The sequence below is a fragment of the Stomoxys calcitrans genome, chromosome 5, assembly GCF_963082655.1.
Source record: "Stomoxys calcitrans chromosome 5, idStoCalc2.1, whole genome shotgun sequence".
Taxonomy (NCBI): domain Eukaryota; kingdom Metazoa; phylum Arthropoda; class Insecta; order Diptera; family Muscidae; genus Stomoxys; species Stomoxys calcitrans.
Window position 1 is genome coordinate 119,173,067 of NC_081556.1, and position 26,917 is coordinate 119,199,983.

Sequence of the window (26,917 nt, forward strand, 5' to 3'; positions counted from 1 at the left end):
GTATTACCAGAAACCACACGAGGCAAGCCACTGTTTATCTGGCAAACATCCAATCCTCCACGACACACAACCAATTACTCATATCGATTGCTAGGGGAAACAAGAATTCTACAATATTAAGATCAATTTTGTTGACCTACTGGGACTTCTAATTCAATGCACCCTTAGAGTAGGGTATAAAAGTGACGCCAGATGTAACGTTAATTATTTATAGAAACGTGCTGATGATAACGCCAAAGTCGATGACAACAATCTATCAGTTACGACAACACTTTACTTCTGTGATCTAAACAACTTATAACAGCCCTAGGTCCGTAATGCCTAACTTCGCTATCAAGAATAGTTTATTGGTGTATTTGTTGTTGTTATTCTTTTTATAAGAATAAAATTATTTTTTGCTGTTCGCTTATCTTGGTTAGAAAAGGCAAAAAAAAAATAAATAAACAAAAACGTCAATGTAAAAGTAAGTATTTTTATTTGTTTATACCAACAATGTAGCAAATTGTAAATCATACTTTTGTTTCGAAAAACTATTGCAAAGCAAATATTGAGAGTAACAGAAAAATACCGGTGAATTATCTTATCTTGCTGTTTTGAGGTGAGGTTAAATAAATTCTTCGAATATTTTTTCGAAGCTATAAAAGCACAGGGCCTTAGTTCTTGTTCAAATCTGCAATTTGTCCACGAATATTCTATTAAGGAACAGAAGGCAATCTTGTCATATATCAATGAGAACTGTACATAGACAACATGGGAAACATGTTGTCGTAAGGATTCGGACCCATGCGTACCCATCATAGGTAGGCGTGCTAACCTCAGCGCTACGGTGGCCTCAGAACACACGACATACAAATATGTGGTTATATCAACAACAAATATTTGGTCAATCCCATGGCAGGCGGTCGTACATACCGGATTGACCCGTTGGAGTCCTTCATGGGCAAGGGCTGCCACCTCAGTGTGCAACATACTGCTACAACAACAAATATTTGGTTAACATTTATTGTCCTTAGAAAGTTCTCCGCACGTTTTACTACAATTTGTACAAGCCAGGAGTATAAAAAAGTTTTTAAGTCGCTTGCCAGTCGCATTTGGGGTTCATATAAAGAAACCTTGTTGACAACATATAAGACCATTGGCCGGTCTGTGGTAAACTATCCAGCGCCAGTGTGGAAATAAGACTCAGTCTTGTCAGAAAACCGCTCTACAAACTGCTACGGACTCTCTCTTGCCTCAGGGGACAAAGACCGTTCCCGTGCAAACACACAATGTCGTCTAAGTAGTATTAACTGGGCTGTTCACAGCAACCATTTTATGTCTCGTGTATGGGCAACCTCCGCCCATAGATGAGGATAAAAGAGCAGCATATTCGGCAAGCTTAAATTGCCTTCAAGAGGATACGATAGCGGAAGGGGAGAACAGGTGTCGCCCGTAGCATCTGATAAAGATAACCTTCCGCGACAGATAAGAAAAACTCTTCTATTCCTCCATTTCTTTGGGTCTGGGATTGATGTTAATGTGTAAGTGTGTACCGCTTTTGCCAGGGACATAACGACAGACGTCATCTGTTTATTTATCCAGCCCATCCTACTCGACCAGTTGAAACTAGATGCATCACTTCCTAGATGCATGCGGAGTTCATGGATCTGGATACATGACATAATTTGCTAGGGATTGTTCGATGAATATACAACACAATGGTACAATAAAATAGTTAATTTTTCCTTAAAATTTCCTTTCACTTGATACAGCCTTTTATTGCCGCTGAACTTTTAAGAGCCTAAGTCGGCCACTATTTCTTTTAATAAACCAACTAACACACCAATAAGCGAAATTGAGAGCAACCTTCAATGCCAAGGACAAGCAAAAGTATTATTAAAAAATTTTATGTATTATAGGTATGTAGATGCACCCAAGATCAATACTCACCATTGAACCTTCCTCACAAGGGCCTGCTTCGAAAGATTTTCTTTCGAAAATTTCTAACAAATCGTGCAAATCCTTCTGCGTCACTTCGTGCATGGTGGATAACATTGCGACGACGATGATGCATTTAATTTATGCAACAAACGAAGAATGGTATTCCTTTTGTATAAAGATGATGACAAGGTAGCTTCTTTTAAGGTTGTTGATTTTCGAGATAATCCAAATTTGTTGTTTTATTCCTTAGTTGTTTTATTCCTTCTCAATTTTTGTTAATAGCAAAAATTTTTGCTTAAATAACACATTACACACAGACGCACGCACACGAATAAACGGACACGTACACAGAGCAGTGCATACACCTCCCTCGCTCTTGTGGCGTTGTTGTCGTTGTCAACGTCTGCTGGCTGGTTTGTTTGAATGCTTGTATTTTATCTTGTTTTATATTTATATTTTTTATGTATTATAGTATTATACTATTTTATTTTCTAATTTGTTTTCGTTTTCATCTAGCCCAGAAATTGTAACAACAACAACAACAAATTTGTTGTGTTGTTTATTGCGTATTTCAGATGGCGATGGTGTGAATTTGAGTATGTGTGTGCGTTAGTTAAAATACGCCTTAAATCTCACGCGTCTGGCTATATTTAAAACATTGCAACTAATCAGCAGCGCGGAAGTATTGCACAATTTCAGTTGATTTAATTTCCGAAATTATAAGTAATATCTCAAAATCACGATTTATTTATTTATTTTCACTTTATCAAATTACTATTAAAATTATAAACAGCATCGACGGCGACCTAATGATGATTTTGTAAACACACCGAAAGACTGATTATGAGAAAGTCAAGTAGTCAAGTCAAAAGTAGTCAGTCGTGGTGGCACAAGCGGAGTTTGCATGGTACATCAAATGATTTCATTGTGTACGTGTTTACTGCAATTTTTCCTATAAACGATACATCGATATCATCAAATTTCTTAATGTTCTTTTCTTTTTCACTTTATTTCACACAGACATTGTTTTTTAATATCAACTAAGTAATTATATATTTATTATATTTGGATAATGCATTATGCACAAGCATTATAAAATTCAATGCCACATGATGCCGATTTGAACAAATTAGATTAAATAAAATTTATGTTGTGCTGTTTAAATGCTATATTGGTTACGTGTTATGTTACGTGTACATGTGACGAATTTTAAATTATCTATTTTCACCCATTCAATTAATATGAAAACGCATTATAACGTTCCGTGTAAACTCCGCATTAAAATATCCAGCTAAATCTTGTAGTCGATTTTGAAGTCACAAAATCGACTATGGCCGCCGACTTTAAGTCTGTTTTTGTTTTGCACTTAATAGAAAAATTAACGTTCGCGAATTTCTTTGCTTGGCAAATATTCATTTAAATAATATTGGTGCTCTAACAACTTATGAGGAAAATCATGTTTACTGTAAGTATCACAATTCACAAACAATAAAACCCGCCCACAGCAAAAATCACACGTCCTGAAAAAGCCATATATTTATGCTATCTTTTAAACTAATGAAAAATCACAAACACTTCCAGGTGATTAGAAGTTTTTGTTTGCTGCAGTAAATTACAAATTCCTCTAAGGAATGGCAGGGATACTTCTTTCATATCAACGAATGCTATCCAATGCAAGTTTAAGCTTAATGATAAGGGACCTACTTTTTTGCTACCAAATCTGGTGGCTTGCTCAGAGATTTGAGAATTTTACACTACTTATTACCTAAGGTAATCAGCCTCATAAGCTTCGCCATCACTACGAGGGAATAGCTACAGCTGAAATGTGTTTCTAATATTTTCATTCTGACTTGAACCAAGCATTCGGCGTCAAAGGCATACATGTTAACCCCTGAACTTCGATGGCCCTCGGTTTGCTAGATTATATACCTAAATTGATTTATTCTGACACGGCTATTGTTGTTTCTGTAGCAGTGTGTTGCACACTGAGGCGGCATCCCATGCACATGAAGGGTTTCATGGGGTCAATCCGGCACATTGTTGTTGTTGCTGTAGCAGTGTGTTATACACTGAAGCGTCAGCCCTTGCCAAAGAAGAACTCCATCGGGTCAATCCGATACGTACAACCGGCTGCCATGAGATTTGTCTATTGTCTCCAGATCTAGTTCCAGGAATCTGGCCGCTTCAATTGGTGTGGTCAGTAGTGATTCTGCAGTTGGATTTGTAGGTTTGTCCGTTCGCACAGCTCATCGAAGATATTCCGCTTTGCCAACCGTGTATGATATTATCGCCACGTTAGTAGGGGATAAGGGGAGCTAAGTGAGGTGGAGGTTAAACAAGATCGAGAAGAAAACACCTCCTGGGCAACTCACTGTTTAACTCTACGGCGTTTAAACATCGCGTTACTAAAAGTTATGTATGACTGGTGAACACACATGTACACAGTTCGCAATCGACTTCGTTGAGTTCAAGAAATCAGACTCGATGATTGACCATTTCAATTGCCTTTGAAAGTTCAAGTGCCAAGAGAAAAGTTCGTCCACAGGACTTTTTCTCGTTCAGGCCGTAGCTGATATTAGTGGTGATGGTGGTAATCGCTGTTGTGATTCTTTCGGGATCCGTGCCGATTATATATACTCAAAATGCCGGTTTCTGTACCGGCACTTAGGTGGGCACACAATACCAGAAACGCGTCATACCATAATTGGTGCTGTGATATCTTCCAACTTTATTTTTCCATTGTCAAAAATTCTTCGATCATTAAGCTCGTCTGGAAAGAGAAATAAAGTGAAAACTATAAAAATAAAATGATCTTCGCCTTGACAGGCAGAAAACTTAAAAACATTCTCATCAAACTTCAGAAGAGTCTTTGGAATACGTCCTCGGTATGGTCCCTAGTTGCTATTGCAGCTAAATTTGTATGTGGAGGTAACGATCCTCGTAAAGCTCTTATAGGTGAGCAAACCTATTCCGGTCCCTAGAACCGATTGCCGAGGGAGCGTTATGGCCATTGGTTATTTAAAGGCGCCTAAAACTCGCCTTGTCATTACGAGCATCATAGACACTCAGTATTTAAGCAAGATCCGGTTCCGCACGGCCTCACACTGGAACTCTTCACTCGATACATCTGACGTTCCGCGACTGCAGTTGCAGCTACTCAGTATCTGCACATCCGGAACCTATGGGCGCGCCCGATAGCTCTCAGCTCAAGTTTTCGTGATGACGATGAACGTGTAGCTCAAAGTACCAGACTATGTGGTGCTCACAGTCATCCCGTCCCGGATGGTCCCTGATAATAGAGATGTGCATGTGTACAAGTAAATTCAATTAAGACCATTTTGGCCCCTACAATATATAGGGAAGGAGATTTCAAAGACCCTTACGTTCTACATTTCGACAAATCTAAAGCAATACCATAACAGCGGGTTTTACATGCTGGATAAACCTAAAGAAGTTCCTCATCCGCCAAGGGCTACTGCCTCAGTGAACAATACACTACTTGACAATAACAACAAATCTATAGGGCAAACCTACCCGACAGCCGAAATTTTTGGAAAACTCCCGCGGAGATTTGCCCGAACAACGTACCTCAAGTTCCTGTTTCAGGATGTAAACATCTGTGTCTAAAGTATAGAAATTAAATCTAATCTTCAAATTTCAATCTTTTTTTAAGGCCATTGTAGCGCAGAGGTTAGCATGTCCGCCTGGGTTTGAATCCTGGCGAGACCACCAGAAAAAATTTTCAGCGGTGGTTTTCCCCTCCTAATGCTGCCAACATTTGTGAGGTACTATGCCAAAGAGGTGTCGCACTGCGGGTTTTTATACACTTTTTAATACCCTTCTTCGTCATTCCATTTGTAATACCTCGAAATATTCGTCTAAGACCCCTTAAAGTATTTACATACAATATATTCTTGATCGTCATGACATTTTAAGTCGATCTAGCTATGTCCGTCCGTCCATCTGTTGGGAATGTAAATGGGCTATATCGGTCCATGTTTGAGCTGCCATATAAACCGATCTTGGATCTTGACTTCTTGAGCCACTGGAGGGCGCAATTCTTATCCGATTTGGCTGATATTTTGCATGAGGTGTTTTGTCATGACTCCCAACAACTGTGGTAAGTATAGTTGAAATCACTTCATAACCTGATATAGCTGTCATACAAACTAATCTACGATATTGACTTCTTGAGCCTCTAGATGGCGCAAATTCCCATCCGATTTGGCTGAAATTTTTCATGACGTGTTTTGTTATGACTTGCACGTACTGAGCTAAATATGGTTCAAATCGGTACATAACCTGATATAGCTGCCATATAAACCGATCTGGAATCTTGACTTCTTGAGCCTCTAGAGGGCGCAAATATTATCCGATTTGGCTAAAGATTTGTGCAACGGCTTCTACAATGACCTACATTTACCCAATGACTTCTACTATGGTATCCAACATTCAATTCAATTTAGTCCAAATCGGACCATAGCTTTTATTTAGCTCCAATAGCACAGCAATTAATTTTTTATCCTTTGTTTGCCTAAAAAGAGATACCGGGAAAAGAACTCAACGAATGCGATCCATGGTGGAGGGTATATAAGATTCGGCCCGGCCGAACTTAGGACGCTTTTACTTGTTGTTAAACGCATCCAATCGGAACACAAGGCTATGTGGCAGCTGCATACAAGTATGGTTGATCGGGTCCATACTCGGATGTTGAGCGGTCCAGGCAACTCTCTGTAGCGGCGAAAATTTCTCGCATTTCTTGGCTCAACACTTGAATCGGGAGATCGCTTTAACCAAACTCGGCACGGTTGTTGGTTGAAATCAGGGCAACAATATGGCTTTATGAAATCAAGATTTCTTACCGGGAGATATAGGACGTCTTTGAACTTCAGGCTGTAGAGCGATTTCAACAAACAGACGGACGGACATGCCTAGATTGTCTATGAATATAAGACGATCTAGAACTTTGTAGCTTTGAAAATTTGTACGTTGATGTGTTGCAAACGGAATGGCACAATGGCTAACTTTATAGTGAAGGGTATAAAAAGATATAAAGCAATGTTGGCTAGTAGAACAGTGGGTAGATTTTTAACAGATTTGGTAGGATTTTTCCTAAAATTTGGTAGGAAATAGTTTTCTTGAGTGGCAACACTGGTTGCAACTACTGGCCACCTTCGATTTGTATACTGGGTATTTGCGGTACATAGAATCAGTGATGGGTATAAAGAGATATAAAGCAATTTAGGCTACTAGAACATTTGGGTAAACAGATTTGGTAGGAATTTTTCTTAAATGTTGGTAGGAAATAATTTTCTTGAGTGGCAACACTGGTTGCACCCACTGGCCACCTTCCATTTGTATACTGTGTATTTGCGGTACATATAATAGAATCAGTGATGGGTATAAAAAGATATTAAGCCATTTTGGCTAGTACAACATTTGGTTAAACAGATTTGGTAGGATTTTTTCTTAAATTTTGGTAGGAAATAATTTTCTTGATTGGCAACACTGGTTGCACCCACTGGCCACCTTCTGTTTGTATACTGGGTATTTGCGGTACATAGAATCAGTGATGGGTATAAAAAGATATAAAGCAATTTTGGCTATTACAACATTGGGTAGGTATTAAACAGATTTGGTAGGATTTTTCTTAAATTTTGGTAGGAAATAATTTTCTTGAGTGGCAACATTGGTTGCACCCAATGGCCACCTTCTGTTTGTATACTGGATATTTGCGGTACATTGAATCTGTTGATTCGATTGCTTTGTCCCACATTATTTTGTTGCTGGGCCCATTTGGTACAAATAGAAAATAAGACAACAATGGAGTTTTAGCTTTTTTTTACTTCGGTACATTTTTATTTTAAACGCTTCTGTTATAAATCATTTCTTGTAGTTTGTTTTTTTTTTAGTTGGGTTCAATCAATACATCCAAATCTTTTAGGTCCAAATTTTTGGGGGTTATGTTTTTTTTGTTTTGTTTTTGTATACCAGTCTTTATTTTATATTTAATCCACATTCAATACATTTTTACTGTTTTTGTTTTTTTGTTACCACATCTTAGAAGTTATTCGTTTTAAACAAAAATTATAAGGAAAAACGAAAAACAAACAAAAAATATATATAAAAACTATATTTTTTTTAATAATAATAAACAAACTGTTATAAATAAATATTTTTTTTTTGTTTCATATATATTATGATTTTTTTGTAAATTTAAATTGTTACATATAGTATGTTGTTGTTTTTACTTTGAATTTCCTTTCTTCTTCCTTAGTGTTTTTGTTTTTTAATTAATTTACCATTTTATATCATTAATGATTGATTCGTGATTTAATAGGTTTTGTTTATTTTTTGTTTTTTTTTTTTCATAATTATTGTTTTAATTATAATTTATGTTTATGATTAAGAATAATAATTATAAGTAGGAGTATTACAATTTTATTGCAATACCTGTATGTTTTCGAATAAAACTTTATTTCCTTCCTTGCCTTTTTTCAAAACATATTTTCATATGTGGAACTTGTAGGGGGGGGATGGCATTAAAAAAAAAAATAAGTGTGGTGGTGCTGTTGGTGAGGCGTCGATAACCTCTCAACACAATGAATTTGAAATTGGGGCTTATTGTTGGTGGGTGGGCTTTAAGGGATTGCAATTTCATTACTTTGGTTTTGTGGGAGAGGGATCTATATATGCATATGTACCCAAAAACACACATATTAAAAATCTTTCTTTAAAGAAAAATTCTAAAGAAGCCTTCCGAAGGTTCCTCTTTATAGAGATAGAATAAAACAAATTCAAAATAAAAATTAAATTAAATTAAACAATATTGTACAAAAAGGCATTATATAATTGTTGGTTTTTCTTTTTTTTTCCATTTCTATATATAATAACTAACTTAGCGTGTATAATCAATTTGTCTCCCCTTTCTATGCTTGTTTCCTTAATCGTGGACGTTTGAAGTTGTGTCACAGCAACAACAAACAAATAACTTTCTGTTTAGAAATGCGACCTTAGCTTCGCTCAACAGAAAGAGAACTTGAGCAATGCACTCTTAGAAAAGTTCTACTTTTCACCATGCCTGAAGCGTGATGACTCTTATATATGGAACCTGGGAGGAACATGGACTTGTGTATTTGTTTTTGCTTTTGCTTTTCCAAAGTACAAATCCTCAGCACGTCGTACTTTCTTTTATGAGAATATAACATGTAATTACATTCAATGCAATATGAGAGTTTCAGATAGAGTGAGAGATGGCGTTCTATGCACATTATCAAAAGGCAACAAAAATAGTTAAAGGACTGTGTTGTAATAAGGAATCGTTGCTTCCGTTGTTTTTTTTTTTGTTTAGTTGTGGTTGTTGTCTTATATGCTTCAATACACAAACCGATTGATGCTGTTAAACATATTATTACCACCACAACCACTGGCCGGCGGCGGTTGATGTTCATCCTCATCATCGTCAAAACTATCTCGTCGGGACCCCTTGGTCTTCACTGTTGACGATGTGGCATTTAAGGCTGTACTATTTTTGAAACGTCTCATCTTAAGCTCTTCGGAGAAAGCAACATTATCATGGGTCACCATATCCCTTAGGTCGCTTGGCAACTCCTCCAATGTCAATGGCGAAGGTACATCAACTTTAATTACTTTGGTCGATGCTGATGTTTCGGGTGTTTCATTGGACCTGGCTCCCATTTGATAGAAGAGAATATATGGTGTATTTGGTGGTGTTAAATTATGCAATTCTTCTGTACGGGATGGCGTTACAATGCTGTCGTTGAATTTGTACCATTTGTTTGAAGCATCAGAAGCATATGTATAATAGTGTCCAGAGTCCATGCTAAAGCCGGAATGAACTACCCCAGCATAGATATCGTAGTGAACTGTGGCGATTTCATCGAGCGTCTCTGGGGAGCAAACCTTGAGGGAGACCTGAAATGAAAGGAGCAAAAATGCGATTAGAAGATACAATAATTCTGACAAATCTCGTAAGATGCTGCTTTAAAGAAATTCAGAATGCCCGAGGAGAATTTCTTTTTAGGCCGTATATATGTATATGTATGTCCCGATTGTAACCAGGGACCACACGATACACGTCACCTGTTTAACTGTCCAGCCAGACCCACTCGACTCAGACCCAGATCCCTGTGGACGCACCCCATCTTTGTCGTAGAGTCCATGGGTCTTGACACTCAACAGAATCAAGCAGACGAAAGAATCAAGCAGAAAAAACACACTTCTACAACAACAACAACATAGGCGCTCATTATTAAACCAAGAAGCGGTGCCGTCCGCTCACTGAGACTCTCCACTCGATACTGCCGATTGTTCTGATGACCTTGAGTGCCATACAAAATTGCCATACAAATTGTTTGCCTGGGAGCGCAATGACCTTGAGCGCCATACAAATCGATGCCCAGAGTTCCAGCCCGTGTGGTGCTCATATTCATCCTGTGGCGGTCAGGACTTTCTTTATATATGAATGGAGCCACCGGGGTAGAAATCTTCGTTGAATTCCAGGTAGTCATATAGGCTTTAGGGCGAGATGAGAGAAGTCTTCCCCTTTCCCTAATGGAATGCTCGTAATGAGTGTATAAAAATGCAAATTGTTTGCCTGGGAGCTTTTAATATGATATGGCAAAGACTTTCGCTTGGTGATGACACCATTGTACTTACCTTTTCATCATGAAATACTTTGTGCATTAATTTGGCGCGCATATGATATTTCTGATCATATTTGAAATGTTTAAGCGTCAATATTAGATTCTTTGGTGCACTGATGACATTGATATAACGTTCTGCATCAGAAAGTTTCTTACAGCGTTCACAAAAATATTGATTATCCCCATAGAGCTTTTCCGATGAACAATAGTATTCGATAAGATCTTGTACTGAATAATTGGAAGCACAGTCATTTTTGACATCGGGAAATGATAGTTGCAAATCACGAAAACTGTCGATGTTACAACTTTTCCAACCACATGTCAAACACTTGTAAGTTGTGGCCAATTTGCCGGTGAATGTTTTCTCGATTGTCGAATAGGTTGTTGTTATTGGTGTGGGATGTTGATGTTGCGATTTGGTGGTAGCCGCATGTGTTGAGGATAGATTTTGCGAAGTTGAATGTATTAAATTATTGCCCATTGCAATAGGATTTGTGCTTGTGGTGGTGGCATTCGTATTGGCATTGTTGATGGATATGTCACTGCATTGTGTGTCTTCAGCATCCTTAAGCTCTATATCATCCTCGATGCCATCATCTTCATCCTCATCACCTTGGCACAAGGCCGATGCCCCCCTTGAGTCTGTTACATGACTGACTTGTTTTTCAGTGTCGGTCTTTTTGTAGGATTTCTTGCGAAAAGCCACTTCTTGTTCATGTAGTGTCTCCAAAAGATAACCCAAAAACTCAGAACTGTCTTGTTGTAGGCCTGGTGAAAAGCCTGGTGGCCTTGTGGCATTTAAGACTTTTGATGGCGTCAACTCTTGCCGTGTCGAATAGAGCATCAGGGCTATTTGCTGTTGCATTTTTACCAATAACGGTGATTTTGATTCGGACAAAAGAATTTCTCGTGCAAACCTAAAATTTGAAGAGGGATGACATTATTTACATACCATTTCTTTATAGATGGTAGCTCTACAAAACTTACTCTTTTGTCATGGCTAGAGCCTGTAAAACACTATTCATATAGCAGGTATTTCCCAAATTAACTAGACCTACTTTTGCATTTGTGATGCCTTGATTCGCAAATGAGGAATCTCCTGTTACATCGAAAGATTTATTGCCCATGGCATAGCTTAGGTAATTGGCAGACGGTGGAATATCCTTTAGGGCCTGCTCTATTGGTTCATAGAGACCATCATATCGGTAGTATCGTACCATAAATGCTCTTGTCATGTCGGCCAATTTGATTAACATGACTTTAGTGCTTTCAGCATACTCTTCGCTGCTATTCGATTGTTGCTTTAGGATTTGAATAACTCGAGAAAAGCGATTGAAAATCTAAAAGAAAAAGAGTTGACACGGTTTTATAAATGCACAATAGTGGAAAAATAAGTTAATAGGTTATGGTTGGTAGTGACCGCTTGAAATGGACTCATATGTGAGATATTTTATCCATTGTAACTCTAGTTACTTTGAGTTTCCAAAGCAGATATTTCTCATAATCTGCGAGGGGCATCCAGAGGCCATCGTAGCGCGGAGGTTAGCATTTCTGCGTATGACGCTGAACGCCTGGAATCGAACCCTAAAGAGAACATAAAAAAATGTAAGCGGTGCTTATACCCTCCTAATGAATGCAACATTTGGTAGGTACTACGCCATGTAAAAACTTCTTCCAAAGAGGAGCCGCACGTCGTTCGGACTCGGCTATAAAAAGGAGTTCCCTTATTATTAAGCTTAAAAACCGCACAGCACTCACTGATATGTGAGAAGTTTGCCACGTCCCTAATGGAAACATTTGCATATGCGATGGGCATCCATCAAAGAACGTGCTAGTATAATATTTTTAGAAGGACAACATGATCCCAGTAGACATTATGCAGCCTCGTTTGGCGAATCTGTTTGCTAACTGAAGCCAGCCCGTTGTTGTGTGTTTGTTGTAGCCACATCTGTATGGGGAGGTAGCGATCTTGTCAAGCTACATAGGTGAGCAAGCTTTAAAGAACCCAATCTATCTATTTAAAGACCCCAATAACTCATCTAGTCGTATCGAATATTGTAGTCACTCCGTATTTAAGCCAATGCTATTGCCGCCCGGCCTCTCACTGAGACTCTCCACTCGATATCGCAAATTGTCCGCGACTACAATTGTGCATTTGTGGAATTTTCCATACTGTATCTTGCTCACTCGTAATTTACGCTGAAGCAGTGCAATTTGCTAATGGTCTGCCCGGCACGGTATTACTATCAGCACCACATATTTTGCAACTTTCAGTTCTGATTTGTGTGTTCGTGGCTTTTATGAGAACCTCAGCTGAGATCTATTGGATGCGCTCACAGGTTGCGGATAATTAAATGAGAGTCTCAGTGAGGAGCCAGGTGCCTGTGATACTCGATATGACAAGGCGATGTATTTGCGCCCTTACATAACCAATGGCCAATGGCCAAACTTCCTGAGGCGATCGAACTGCTGTAGGAACGACCCGTCATAATATAACTATAGGCATCATACGGGCTGGAACTCTAAGCTTCGATTGTATGGTGTTCATCGTTATCATAAGAAGCTCAGCTGAGAGCTACCGGGCTTGTCCACATGTTGCGGATAGTGAAATGCTTCGTAAACAATCGGCAGTATCGAGTGGAGAGCCGCAGTGAAAAGCCGGTCGCCACCGGATCCTGCTTAAATACGGAGTACCTATGATGCTCGATATGACAAGGCGACGATTTTAAATAACCAGTGGTCGCCGAACGAGCTTGTTCATCTATAGGAGTTTGACGAGGATTGCTACATGCTAATGTGTCACTATTACAACAACATAAGACGTTTTAAAGCGATTTGGCTGGTTTAACGATATAAGGCTTTCCAATAGAATAAATTTTCTAAGTTAATCTTTATTGTTTTTTTTGTACACTGATGTGGCAGCCCATGCCAATAAAGGACTCCAACGGGTCAATGCGGAACGTACAACTGGATTGGTTGTTGTAGTCTTATTGTAGAGTTCCAATACCTAACATAACCTAATCTACCGCAATTTTTTTGGATAAGTAAGAGAAAAAATGCAATGCAGTTCCTCACATGCCCTATCACATGTGGCATTTGTTCAGCTAACCAAAAGAAAAAAGAAAACAATCGAATTGGAGATATTGCAAATAAATTTAAATGCATTATTCGGCATTATTAAGAAATGCAGCAAAGCATGTGCTTTAAGCAGAATAAGTTGGTTATTGCGCAATTAGGTTTAATAAAAATTGACTGAATATAAACACTTCAGAGATAAGAAAAACCAAAAACGAACTATGTATAAAATTGCAAAAATCTATAGTTATCTTGAGGGGGGGCTAAGTTTTTGCAAAATTTTCAATCCATGTGGCTAAGATTAAATTAAAATTTCAATACACAAAATGTTTTGCTCTTACACATACCCTTTGGAAAACATCTGGCGTTCGTTCAATTGATGAGGACAGCATATGAAACACTATGGGGGTCACCTTTGGCCTCACCACTGGTATCATAAGCGAGGCAAATAATTGCTCAATATTCTCCAAGGCAATCTGATCGACGAGTGCCGTTTTCTGTTGGCTCTGCAAGCCATTTAAGATTTCCATGATCCAGACATTGAGATTATGACGAAAGGTGCAAATACGCAGCCATTCACACAACAAAGCCACAGCTTTGCATATGCTCTGGTCGGCCACATCATCGCTCAGTAATCCTGTAAAAACGAAATAAGCATAGAGTTAGATTCAGATATGCTAGGATGGTAGGATTTAACTGATGCCCATGCTGATGACTTACCTGCCACTGCCTCGCGTACCATATCCTCGCTAAAAAGTTGAAAAATTACCGATAATGCACAAGACGGCGGCTCGGCATACTCTGTAATTAATTTGCACACAATGGGCAAGTAGGTGCGAAAATATACCAGTTTATCGCTATTCTTCGTAAAGAAAACTCCAACTTTTGCTATATCCTGTTTGAAGCGTTTCATCTCTTCGGCGTGACGTGGTTGAGGAACTCTTGCCAATTTGTAAATGAAAATACGATAGATTTCGGACATATGATTGCTAAAGTCAGGCTTGTTTTCCACAAAATCGATTAAAAATAAAATCTGGGCAATATCATTGGGCTGTTGATGTACCATAGGCGCTGTAGATGCTAATCCACCAACAGCGGGTGATAGGGATGATGTTATAGTTTTCGATTTGGCAAAAGCTCCTGTGTTGCCACTGCATCCCGGCAGTTCAGCGTTGCTTGTTACCCCTAGGCCGTTAGAAGCACTCACACCACCGTCGGTGCTTGCCCCAGCAGCATTCATTTTTTTCGATTTGGTCCCCGTTGATTTTACATTGGTACCATTGACTTGATTTGCATCCGAAGAACCATTCCCTTCGCTATTGTTTTGCTTAACAGCCATATCCTATTCGATTTGAAGCAAAGCAACGGCGTGTTCGCGTCGAAAAGCGAGAAGATGGGTACGTCGTCGAGACGGATTGCAGTCAGGTGTCCTTGATTTCTTTTGTTCTTCTTTCTTCTGTGTGTGGCCAAGCAAGTCTAGTACGTTCGGGCTGTATGGGGTGTTCCAAAACTTCAGCACTTCGAAAGAAAATGAAAATCACAATTTTTCGCCACGAATGAGACCCTTCATATGTACTATAATAGAACTAATTATATTTGGCTACTGCAAATCACACAATTTTCAATATTTGTTGTGTATGTATTACGCCTTTCTTTTTTTTTTGTGTCTGATTATGATGTTTGTCTTCTTCTTCTTCGTTTTGCATAAAGTTGATATTTGGCTGTGTTTATTAAGCGGAATGATGATTTTGGTGATGTTCATTAACTTTGTTAAGCATAGCGTTGACGCGCAATGGGTTGTTCACATACGTTAAATATTTGAGCAGTTTGCTGTTTTATTTTATACTAAGCTCAGACCAAAGCTGTTTTGACCAAGCAACTCATTTTCCCTTTATAAAGCTCTGAAAACGAGTCGTTTTTCCTTTACAGTGAATAATGCCATGCCTTCATTGACTCGTTTTGCTTATGTCGTTGTGAAAACCAGCTCAACCGTTCACACTAGTTGAGATGTTTTGGAAATTTCATTTTTTCACACTCCAACATAAATGTTATGATGTTAAGATTTATTTTGTCTTGCTTAAATCTGTAAAATTTTATTCATTCTATAATTTTTTTTGGAAAAAAATCTTTTTTAATCTTTAACATTATTCAGGACTGTGTTTATAAATGTTATGATGTTAAGATTTATTTTGTCTTGCTTAAATCTGTAAAATTTTATTCATTCTATAATTTTTTTTGGAAAAAAATCTTTTTTAATCTTTAACATTATTCAGGACTGTGTTTATTTAGCACAAATTTGGCATTTTTTTGGGTTCACATGCGTTGTTTTTGTGGTAAACGAATCGTTTTGTCCTTATAAATTGTAAAGGAAAAACGATTTGTTTCGCATATTCTCTGCTCATGTACGTACACGTATGCACGCACGCACACAAATTTCTTTGTGTGTGTTGGCAAACCCTCGATCAGCTTGATGGCGGAATGCACCACATGATTTGTGGTTGTTGTTTTTCTTGTTGTTGTTCTTTTAATTGTTTCGCCATGATTTTGTTTTGGCCTTTAGCATAAACCATGGTACTATTAAGAGGTAGTGTCATTAGCACAACAACGAAAATCTACCCTTAACGAAACTACCTTGAGAGGCAAATGCCGTAAATTGAAATGTTTTTAGATATTAACTTTGTTTTACAACTTATCTTCTTATCATATGGAGCAATCCACCATCTTGTCATCAAGCTGATCGAAGTTTTGCCAACACGCACGAAGAAATTTATGTGTGTGTGTGTACATGTGCGCGTAAATGAGCAGAGAATATATGAGAAAGAAGATAGCAACAAAGAGAATGCAAACAACAATCTGACATCTTAGTACCGTTAAACCTGGCCTGCTGTTAACAGTTGTTCGCGTGAGACCACCTTATTAAATTCGCCTCGATGTTCGGGCCGTTTTGTTTTAATTGATACGTAAATTTACTAACCCTGTCTTCATAACACACAGTTAATATACTAGCTTCGTAACGTGTACAACGAACATGTATACACATTCAATAATTGCGGTTTATTCTTTTTTGTTGCTTATGTGTTCAGTGTGTGCGTGGGTGTGCGGTCGATTCTCATTTTGATTCTGATTTTTGTTTTGCTCTCATTTGTCTTTTGTTTTTGTTGTTACTACTGTGTCGTGTGTTCAATCGGCACAATTTTTTTTTTGTACTTTTCCGTCAAAGTCCTCCCACAATTTGGAAGAGTAAATTCAGTGTCATAAAGGTCATAAAGTAAAGTTATTAATATTCACAGAAGATGGCTATTGATCCTAACATTGTTGAAGTAAATGAAATCACCGACTATTGGTCATTTCTCATGAGCGTAAGTAACTCATACACACATACACCGGAATTTCAATACGGGCTGGCTAAAGAAGACACAACTCTTTCATTTCAGATTGATTGGTGGGATCCCTGGCTAATAGGACTTATCATGATGCATATATTGACAACAACGACAACATTGATGACACGAAACAACACTAATTTCCAAATATTTCTATTTCTGATTTTGCGTAAGTAAATTTGTTCGAAATCATCGTCATTGAATGAGTAACGAAGATGTAAAATCGTTAAATACCCACCTAATTTTCAAAAGGTTAAGGACCTCATAACATAGATATAATATAAGCGACGTTACCTTGGAATTTCTTACACCATGACGTTTAACATATTCGAGTTAAAAGTGTTAATTATGGATGACACAGTTTAAATTAAAAAATTTGAGATGAGATGAAGTAAAAATGGTTATACGGTGTAATAACCGAACATTTTATTAAATTCGTCGAAATTTAATTCCTCTAGATTATGTGTATGATAGTTAAAAAACCGTTTTGTGACTTTAATAGGATATTGTCCTATTGTAGACCATTGTCATATTGATCTCAGGCAATGGATAGAATTATGAAGAGCCATTCTAATCTCAATAAAATGATGAGCTGCCAGGAAACATCATTCGGCAAACCAAGGGACGTAACGGATGTATCTGGGGAATTAAGGGCTCATATGTACAAGTCTGAGATTTGACTTGAACATTGTTGACATGTTAATTTTGTAACTACAGATTTAGTTGGGTTTTATTTTCTGTATGGCTGCAACCGTAGACATCTTCCGATGCATAAAGTCTATGCTTTCTTCGAACTTGCGGTAACCAGTCGTCAAAGCCGAGGGAGTTCTGCGAAGTGGGGTGCTATGTCTTCTACCGAACTTCTATTCCATTAACTCCGGACGACAACGAGGCTGTATTATATTGTGTAGAAATTTAAAGATTGTGACCATCACATGGGTAGTGGAAGATTCAATTATCCTTATAACCCCGTTTACAAATGCAAATTTTGCCCATGAACATTCCACTAAGGAACACGAGCAAAATTTTTCACATATCAATGAGTGCAGTCCGATTCAAGTTTAAGCTTAATGATAAGGGGCCTCCTTTTTATAGCCGAGTTCGAACGGCGTGCCGCAGTGCGAAACCTCTTTGGAGAGAAGTTTGACATGGCATAGTACCTCACAAATGTTGCCAGCATTAGGAGGGCGTTCAGCGTCATAGGCGGACATGCTAACCTCTGCACTACGGTAACCAGAGCCATTAAATCCTGTTTTAAAGAGCTGTGTAACCCCATACTCTCGCTAGTGAGAGTATGGTCCGCGGTCCCCCTGGTTCGCTACTTTTTTGTATTTTAAGTTGTTTAAATTTTTCTGTCCTCTGCGTTTCTCCATCTTCTTTGTCTCTTCAACCTTCCTTTAGGGTCTTCGAAGACAGTAGTTTCTATGGAGCTGTTGTCGCAGCAGTCATCCAATTCACCATCCGAGTGGTTCTGGCTCAACTACGTTCTGGTAGATACAGCTGTCTCAATTCCTGTTGTTGTTGTAGCAGGAACTCTGCGACTAAGATGGGGTGCGTCCAGATGGATATCTTTCTGAGTCGAGTGGGTCTGGCTGGCCAGTCAAACAGATGACGTGTATCGTGTGGTACCTGGTCATAATCGGGTCATACACTTCGGTATCAATCCTTGTTCTGTAGAAGTTGAGGCGTCTGCATCTGTCGGAACGTAATTGAGCCAGAACCACTCTGGTTTGCCGTGGGAGGTCAATTTCCTCAAGTGCAATCGAAAGCGGTCGTTCTCCAAGGACTACCCGGTAGCTATTTATCGCATCTGCATGAATGTTGTCTAGATTGATTGCTGCCTAAGTGTTTTGCGTGTGGAGGTAGCGATCCTCAACAAGCTCCTATAGGTGAGCCAATTCGTTGCAGTTAATGGCACCATTGGTTATTTAAAGCTACCAATACTCGCTTAGGCACTCAGTATGGGCCGCCCGGCCTCTCACTGGAACTTTCCACTCGAAAACGTAGATTGATCGCGACTGCAGTTGCAACTACCTGATAGCTCTCAGCTAAGCTTCTCGTGATGATAACGAATATCACATAGATCGGTGCTCAAAGTTCCAGCTTGTGTGGTGATCATTGTTTTCCCATGCTGAGGGATGCAATTACTCCTCACAGAAACCGATCGACCATTGATTCGGTTCAGAAAAACGAAACAGAAATAGGGTAGAGATCTCGGTGCTGATCAGTAGTTTAGGTAGCAGGCTTTTCGGGATGGTGCTCTTCAATGACCATAAAATAGACGAATAAAAGCCTAAGGCGGCAGCTGCTGGCCGATGAATATATTGGTAGAACCGACTGCCATGAAATGTTTTGGTTTTTCATAGAAAATTTTCTCAACATTGGACTTTGTTCCGATTCATAATAGTCAATTTTGCTTGCATTAGTTCTCAGTTTGTAGGAGACATAGAGAGAGAGAGCTAAAAGGGAAATGGTTGTAGTTTCCATGCAAATTACCCTTCTCTTTTATAAACTAAGAATTGCTGCAAGAAAAGCTGTTTCATGAAATTTTGAATAAGTTATCAGAACTATCGACCTATTGACATTAATGGGGTATTATTTTATCAAAGCATTTGTCCCATATGTCGTCTCTTATCTCCTTCTTCATATGTAATGTCTTGCACTCAACCTATATTTTGATTTTTTTTATTTTGTTTTCAGTATCTGCTGTTTATTTCTCCGAGTCAATAAATGAATATGCGGCAATGAATTGGCGTTCGTTCTCCAAACAACAATATTTCGATAGCAACGGACTATTTATATCTACAGTTTTCTCAATACCCATACTGTTGAACTGTATGATTTTGATTGTAAGTATATAAATCTTCAATGGTGACATTACCCCTCCAGAGTAATGCAGTTGTTAGATAAGACTCTGCCTCTTTGGAACATTTTTTTTTTAATTCAATTTTAAATTTTAGGGAGCCTGGTTGTATAATTCAACACAGATGATGGCTAAACTTAAAGTGGCCCAATTAAAGGACAAACTGAGGCGAGAACGATTACAGCAACAGGCATCGGAGGAGCATTTAAAAAACCAATAATTACCCCTGATTGATGGCAATACATTATTGCTTAGGACTTTTGTATATTTATGTTTTGCAATCGCTATATATGCAGTTTTGTTTAACTTTTTGTTTTTGTGGTTTTGCATCACCTTATGAATAAGTCACGTTAAAAATTTATTGGATTTTTTCTTCATTTGTTTTTCAATTTTGGGTTTGCAATATCTCCTGGCTAATTGCTTATACCCTAGATTTGCCCTTAAATTTCTCCTATGTTTGCATTTTGATGTATTACTCACTTACGTAGTTCGGTATCGCAGCGTGTTGGTTTGGGTTTTTGAATAGTTCAGCTGCCAAACCTTAGATTTCTGTGGCCTTGTTTTTCTTCAGCCGATTGTCTGCTATGTAGACTTCATTCGAACTAGGAGGTACACATTTTGTGCTATCATCAGAGATTGATTCTGCGTTTACGGGTGGCCACCACAATCGGATACCAGCAGCAGGGAAAAATTGTATGCACCCTGTCTATATCTGTTACCAGATTTCCTTTATGTATCTGTAGGAGAATGTGCCCACCACCAAAGCCATCTGTTCGATGTTTAATTCTTTGGCAGAGTTTCGAACTTAATTCGGACTCCTGAATATTCACTCACCCCCAAGTTTTTCTATTTCCCTCTTACAAAGTACACCTTTGCCTTTACATAGCCAGAGCAAACATGGCCCTGATAGGTCCAGAGTTATGTTCACAACAATAGGTATATAAGTGCTGATTTGGCATATGTGAGCAGTTTGAAGAGTTGTTGTTTGTTGAATATATTCCCACGTGCATTTGGTATAGCTTTTCTAGCACCCTGCGCTGTGGGTCTGAAATGTTGTTTGGTACTGTATGACTAAAAGCGGTGGTTGCTATTTTCTATTCATTCTATAAAATCATGCTAGTCTGTAGTAATACTAAGCACGGGCATGAGACAGCTAAAAGCCGTAACAGCTGCTAAACATTCCACACATTGTCTAACCAGATTACGTCTAGATCTGTCTAGACTGTACAAACTTCTGCATGCGCCCCATTAACGCGTCCGCTCGACATGCCTTAAATGACTCAACTGGTACGTAAAGGCTATAAAAGGCCTTTGTCGGGTGACTACAAATCTGACCTCACTCTGTGTGTATGTATGTTTGCTAACGTGACATTTTTAGATGCACTACTAAGTTGAATTTTTAAGATATAGGAAATTAATAATGCCATAAATCATTTAAAAGCTTTATACAAAAAACGATGTAGAAAACTAGAAATAAAAAAAAAATATACAAATTTATTTCAACGGATTGATTTATATATTGGAATTATTTTTGAATACTTTTTGTTTCTTCAAGAAAATCGAAGTCGAGTTCTTTTTATTTGCTATTTATATTTAATTCTATTCAACGATATATTTCATCTTCCCCAGGGAAGACATTATCCTTATTTACTTTAATTGGCTATGATAGAAAATTTGTTCCACTAGCCGAACGCGTTTCAAGCGCCTCGATCTTCTGCGCTCATTCTAAAATCTCTGACACCAAGTTTCGAGGTGTTTCCCACCACTTGATCTTTCCATTGGGCTGTTGGTCTTCCCGGTTTGTGGGAATACATTATCCGCCCTGACAAAAACTGGTCCAAATGGTTTTTGACACCCTGTTTGGAATTAAAGGTACATGTCTGGAGAATATGGTGGTTGCGGTAGGGCATTTCAATCAATCTACAATAGTTTTTAGTTCTGGCTCAATTACGACCCAGTAGACGCAACAGACTCCACTCCTACAAAGCAAGGATTGATGCCAAAGTACAGGATGTGTGTCCCTATTGTGACCAAGGATCACAGGCCACATGTCGCCTGACCCACTCGACCCAGACCCAGATCCCTCTGGGCACATCACATCTTAGTCGCTGGGTTCCTGAATCTGAATATTTAATAGAACTAAGCAGATGAAAGATAGAACACAACACACTGCTACAACAACATATTTTGGCTCTTTTGTTAGTAAAACAGTAAAGTTTGCCCAAAATCCAATGCACCAAACGGAAGCTATTCCAAATAATTTAACAACATTTTTACAAGCAGGTCTCACTTTTTTCAGCTTTTCAAATACATAATGGTAAAGCGCTCAACTTTATTGCGCTATCGTCCCAGTCGATGACAGAGAGATCGGAACCTGTTATCGGAGATAAGAAACGTTTAAAGGGCAGTATGCACCTCTGGCGAAATTTTCGTTACCATAAAGGCCAAAACAGAATGAGCGCGTTGAGCTTTGTTTTTGAGCGTTGCGTTGAAAAATGCAACTCTGCATATAAATCCCACAAAAGCAAAGCGCAAGAGTTAAACAATTTTTATTTTTGTGGCAATACAGAATGACGCTCTATATCAGTCGTCAACGTTTCTTTAACTTTTGCGTGTTGTTTTTATGATTTGTTATAATGAACAGCTATCATACAACAAACAACTGAGTACAATTTTATCTCGCCAAGTACACTATCTGTCAACGAGTTTTGATTGTGTGTGTTATAGTTAAAAACCATAACCCATACAAACAACGGAAAATGGTACGAACTAATAATAAACACACAGTTGCTCTCAATATTTTGTTGTTAGGCAACTGCCCCTACATGAAAATGAATATATCTTGGCTGCAACCGAAAATTTCATTTGTTTGCGAGCGTCGCGCTACAAAAAATGCAACACTGCATACAAATTCCATAAAGCAAAGCGGAAAAGTTGACATTTTTCAATTTTGACGCTTGAAAGCGTGCGTCATTCTCTGCCGTCATGCGTGAAGTAGTATTTTAGTTGTCAATGTTAAAAATTATTTAATTTTTGCGAATTGATTTTTTGACATTTGGTCGCAGAGTTGCATTTTTCAACGCGACACTCCTCAGCGCGCTCAAGGCTCAAAGCGTTTTGCTTTGTTTTTGAGTCTCGCATTGCAAAAATGCAACTCTGCATACAAATACCATAAAACAATGCGAAAAAGTTTAAACTTTAACGCCGGAAAGCGAGCGCCGTTCTGTGCGCGCTAATTCCCTTAAGACCTTCATTCTGTTTTGGATTATAGTTTTAAATGTTTATTTTCTATTAAATTAAGTTAATTAAATAGTTGTTAAGCAACACACTGAGTTTTATTCATACAGCACTTATAAGTTGATTGGGAAAAATTCAATAAGAATAAGTTATTTTTATTGAAATAATTATAGTTTAAAAGAATACAAAGTCTTATTGGCTCCATGGAATAAAATTAAATTATCTTTTCAAAGTAACGTATATTTTAAAACCCGTTTGAGCCCCATGTGTATTGATAAACTGTTGTTTCGGAATGTATCGAAATGTTCTGGACTTTTATCGCCACGAAATTCGTTATCGTTTTCTCCATTTCCCTCTCTTTCTGCTATCGTTCTATCGATTCTTCTCAACTCTCGAAATATTCGACAAAATCAGCTGGGCAAGTGACGTTCATAAATTTACTTGGTATCTTCTCGCAAAGTGGCTTTTCACATTTAATAAAAACGTTGCGAAGATACGGACCAGAATACGGAAAGATCTTATAGAGGAAGAATACGGGCGACGGAAAGTAAAGATGATGAAATATTAGGGATTCTGGGACTCATTTTTATAAGGATTAACAAGAAAATTTATGTTTAATTATACTCAAAAATTCAATAAACAAAAAACACGTTCGACACGCCGCGCGCTTATTACCATTCTAAGGTGAAGTGAAGGTGGAGTGGTTCTTATTGTGATACAAAAACAAAATATAAAAGAAATATCCAAATGCCTATATGAGAGTGTGAAAAAAATTACATAGTGCGATTAATTGTTAGATAAGTGACAAGTATTTAGAAGAAGCAGCATCTAAACAAAGAAATTAGAGCAGTTTGCAATTCAATGCTTTATCATAGCATCTTTCGGATTCGCATAAACATTCAAACCCAAGACTCAGGCCCCCACAACAAAGGGCTATTGGCAATTGTTTAACAGCTGTTTTGCCAAAGTAGAAAAAAAGGCAACATCACCCGCTCCCAAAAAAACCAAACAAAACATTTTAGCAAATACTCTTTGGCCATAGAATTAAGGCAATGCTAACGGAATAACGAATTTAACAACAATATAAACTCACGAAACAACGAGAAGGTCATATAAAATTCTCAATCTCCCCCCTCAATCGTTGCTGCCGTCTTAAATTGGTCTACGTGACGTGAGAATTCACATCAGTTTGGTTTACTTGCTCACTTCACTCTTCTTGTTGCCGCTCTTGTATTTGTGCTCTCCACCACCGCCGGCTTTGCCTTTAAATACATGCATCTAGTAAACACCCCACTACAGCAACAACAACACCAACAACATCATCATCATCTGTAACATACGGGAAGAATTTAATTTTTTTTTTACAATTACAAATCGTGTTCTGTGGGCAGTAGTGGTGTAGTGGAGGAGGAGGAGCAGCAGCAGCCGCAGTTACATTGTTGTTAATTACCAAGCTTTGGGTTCTGGTTTCTTAATTTATTCGACAGGCTACAAAACTAAACAAAACAAAAAATCGCCAAAATGCGGCTGTTTCCGGTGCGATTTTCGAGTAGCATACCGAAAATGATTGATTTCTATTCGCAATTTAATCCATCGCCTCTCTCCATAAAACAATTTATTGATTTCGGTGAGTATTATTGCTTAGTTATTTATTTACTACATTCATTGATTTTTCTAAGGTCCTATTAAGCCAACGTGGTTCTTAAGAGTAATTATACAAGTACAGTCTGATTATCACCGACACCAATACCTATTGAGGAACAACAATTGCAAGCAATACATTCTAATAGGAGGTGGATAATTCTAGGGTATTATTCAACAGGACCATTGTAATTCAGATATATTTTCCGGACGAATTCGTATCATCTTAATTTTCGAACGGAAAACCACTCCAATGAAAGAAGGTTGAGCGATTTAAGATTATTTAGTGTGGGAACTGCTTTGCACTTGTTTGTAAAGTTGAGAAGAAAGAAACAGTCTCACCGAACTATGTACGTGTGTCTGTCTGCCCAAAGGTCTGCCAGACGACAATTAGTCGCTTGAAGGTTTCTATTCTATTCTAAATAAACCCTGCTTGCCCAAACGATTTCTGTCCATATGCAGAACAAGTTCGCATGTCGGCCTATATATATCTTGCTATATGAAGCTTCCATATAGACCGACTTATTTAAAGCCAAAAAGATGGCAGCCGGTTGAACGTACCGCATTGACCCGATAGAGTCATTCGTCGGCGTGCAACACACTGCTACAACAACAACAATAACAATCGATGATTTTCCATAAGATTTAGTTCGAATTTGGAATTGGTGAGCGCCCACGTCAACTGTACAAAGTATGATAAACATGAATCGAATGTTCGGTATGGAAACCACATTGACCGACCTCTCTTTTTAGTCCTTGGGGACTAACTTTAATTCAATTTGGAATTGAGACTACTTTATATTAGTCCCTTTAATATTCTTATATATAAAATTTAATTTGTGTTCGTTTGTTTGTTCCGTATAGACTCCAACGGCTGAACCAATTACCTTGAAATTTTCACAGATTGTGTAGGTTGGTCTGGAAGGAAACATAGGCTATATAATTTTTTGATATCGGGAGGGGGGCGGACTCTCCCCCTTACCACAAAAGTACTACCCAAAAATAAAAGTGGACCGATCGGGACAATATGGGATTGAAATGAAAGATATCCAAGCGTATAGTATGAATTTCATAATAAAAGTTTGGTCCAAGTACCTGGGGGGCCACCCCAGCCCCAAAACCCCTTAAAATAGGTTTATTTGACGATCATGACAATATGGGACTCAAATGAACGGTATTCGGGAGTAGATTAGGAATATGGTCAGGAAGTAGGAAAAGGCTTTATAATTTATTGATAACGATAGGAGCCGGACGCTCCACCGTTACCCCATAAACACCACCCAAAATCAAAAGTGGACCGATCGGGACAATATAGGTATCCAATGAAATGTATTGGAGAGTAGAATACGAATATGGTATTAAAATTTGAGTCTTAGTACCCATCGGGCCGCCCCAACCCTAAAACTCCCCCAAATAGACATATTGGACGTTCATTTCGCTTAAATGAAAAGTATTAGAGAGTAGATTTCGAATCTGACTAACAAAATCATATCGAAGTATGGGGGATCACGCCACCCTTCAAAAACGCCATTAGACCCATTATGACTATATGATACTTGGCTGAACCGATTTTCTTAAAATTTTCATGGATTGTGTACGTTTGTCTCAAAGGAAACATGGGATATATAAGTTTTAGATATCGGGTGGAGGCGGACCCTCCCTCTTACCCCAAAAACGCCACCCATATCCGAAAGTGGTCCGATGGGCACAATAAGGGTATAAAATAAAAGGTATTGGAGGCCAGAAAACGAAAACGGTATTAAAATTTGTGTCCAAGTACCCAGCGGGCCCCCCAACCCAAAAACTCCTCTTAACAGATATATTCGAAGTTCATGTCAATATGGGACTCAAATGAAAAGTGTTAGGCATTAGATTACAAATATGGCACAAAACATTAGGTCCCAGTAATGGGAGGTCGCCCACCCCCAGATACCCCCAAATGGGCATATTAGCCAACCATGGCTGTATGGGACTCAAATGAAAGGTATTAGGGAGTAGACTACGAATATTACATTAAAATTTGCGTTCAAGTCTAGGTGGCGTTTTTCCTCCTAAAGAAACGTCAAATGGGTTATTTGACCCATTATGACAACATGGGGATCAAATGAAAGGTATTTGAGAGTAGAAAACGA

General features: G+C 38.3%; 4 protein-coding genes across 7 annotated transcripts in view; 2 read left to right on the forward strand and 2 right to left on the reverse strand.

The window, feature by feature from the left end:
- Positions 1–2,158, reverse strand: part of LOC106090018 (myotubularin-related protein 14) — a 36,849-nt gene extending 34,691 nt beyond the window's left edge. Inside the window, exon 1 of the mRNA XM_013256052.2 lies at positions 1,930–2,158. Coding sequence (XP_013111506.2) covers positions 1,930–2,034 — 105 coding nt within the window. The 5' untranslated portion in view covers positions 2,035–2,158. The remainder of the gene's footprint in view (positions 1–1,929) is intronic.
- Positions 2,159–3,282: 1,124 nt separating this feature from the next.
- Positions 3,283–20,268, forward strand: LOC106090021 (transmembrane protein 18). 2 transcript variants are annotated; one of them, XM_013256056.2, is made up of 4 exons: positions 3,283–3,385; positions 17,096–17,213; positions 19,745–19,893; positions 20,005–20,268. In XM_013256056.2, exons 1-4 carry the CDS (start codon positions 3,365–3,367, stop codon positions 20,125–20,127), a joined length of 411 nt encoding a protein of 136 aa, XP_013111510.1. In that variant the 5' UTR covers positions 3,283–3,364; the 3' UTR covers positions 20,128–20,268. The 2 variants fall into 2 exon arrangements, with proteins under 2 accessions (XP_013111510.1, XP_013111509.1); XM_013256055.2 differs by lacking the exon at positions 3,283–3,385 and adding an exon at positions 16,732–17,020.
- Positions 8,724–15,350, reverse strand: LOC106090020 (ubiquitin carboxyl-terminal hydrolase 35). The gene is made up of 5 exons (XM_013256054.2): positions 14,382–15,350; positions 14,009–14,298; positions 11,574–11,926; positions 10,600–11,503; positions 8,724–9,855 (listed from the first exon to the last, which is right to left on the reverse strand). Exons 1-5 carry the CDS (start codon positions 14,998–15,000, stop codon positions 9,295–9,297), a joined length of 2,727 nt encoding a protein of 908 aa, XP_013111508.1. The 5' UTR covers positions 15,001–15,350; the 3' UTR covers positions 8,724–9,294.
- A 3,280-nt stretch (positions 20,269–23,548) lies between the features above and the next one.
- LOC106090019 (pyruvate dehydrogenase (acetyl-transferring) kinase, mitochondrial) overlaps positions 23,549–26,917 on the forward strand; it is a 78,026-nt gene continuing 74,657 nt past the window's right edge. For 2 of the 3 annotated variants that reach the window (XM_059368493.1, XM_059368491.1), the window contains exon 1: positions 23,549–24,771. In XM_059368493.1, the coding sequence (XP_059224476.1) occupies positions 24,666–24,771 (106 nt within the window). In that variant the 5' untranslated portion in view covers positions 23,549–24,665. The remainder of the gene's footprint in view (positions 24,772–26,917) is intronic. The other variant, XM_059368492.1, reaches the window with a different exon arrangement.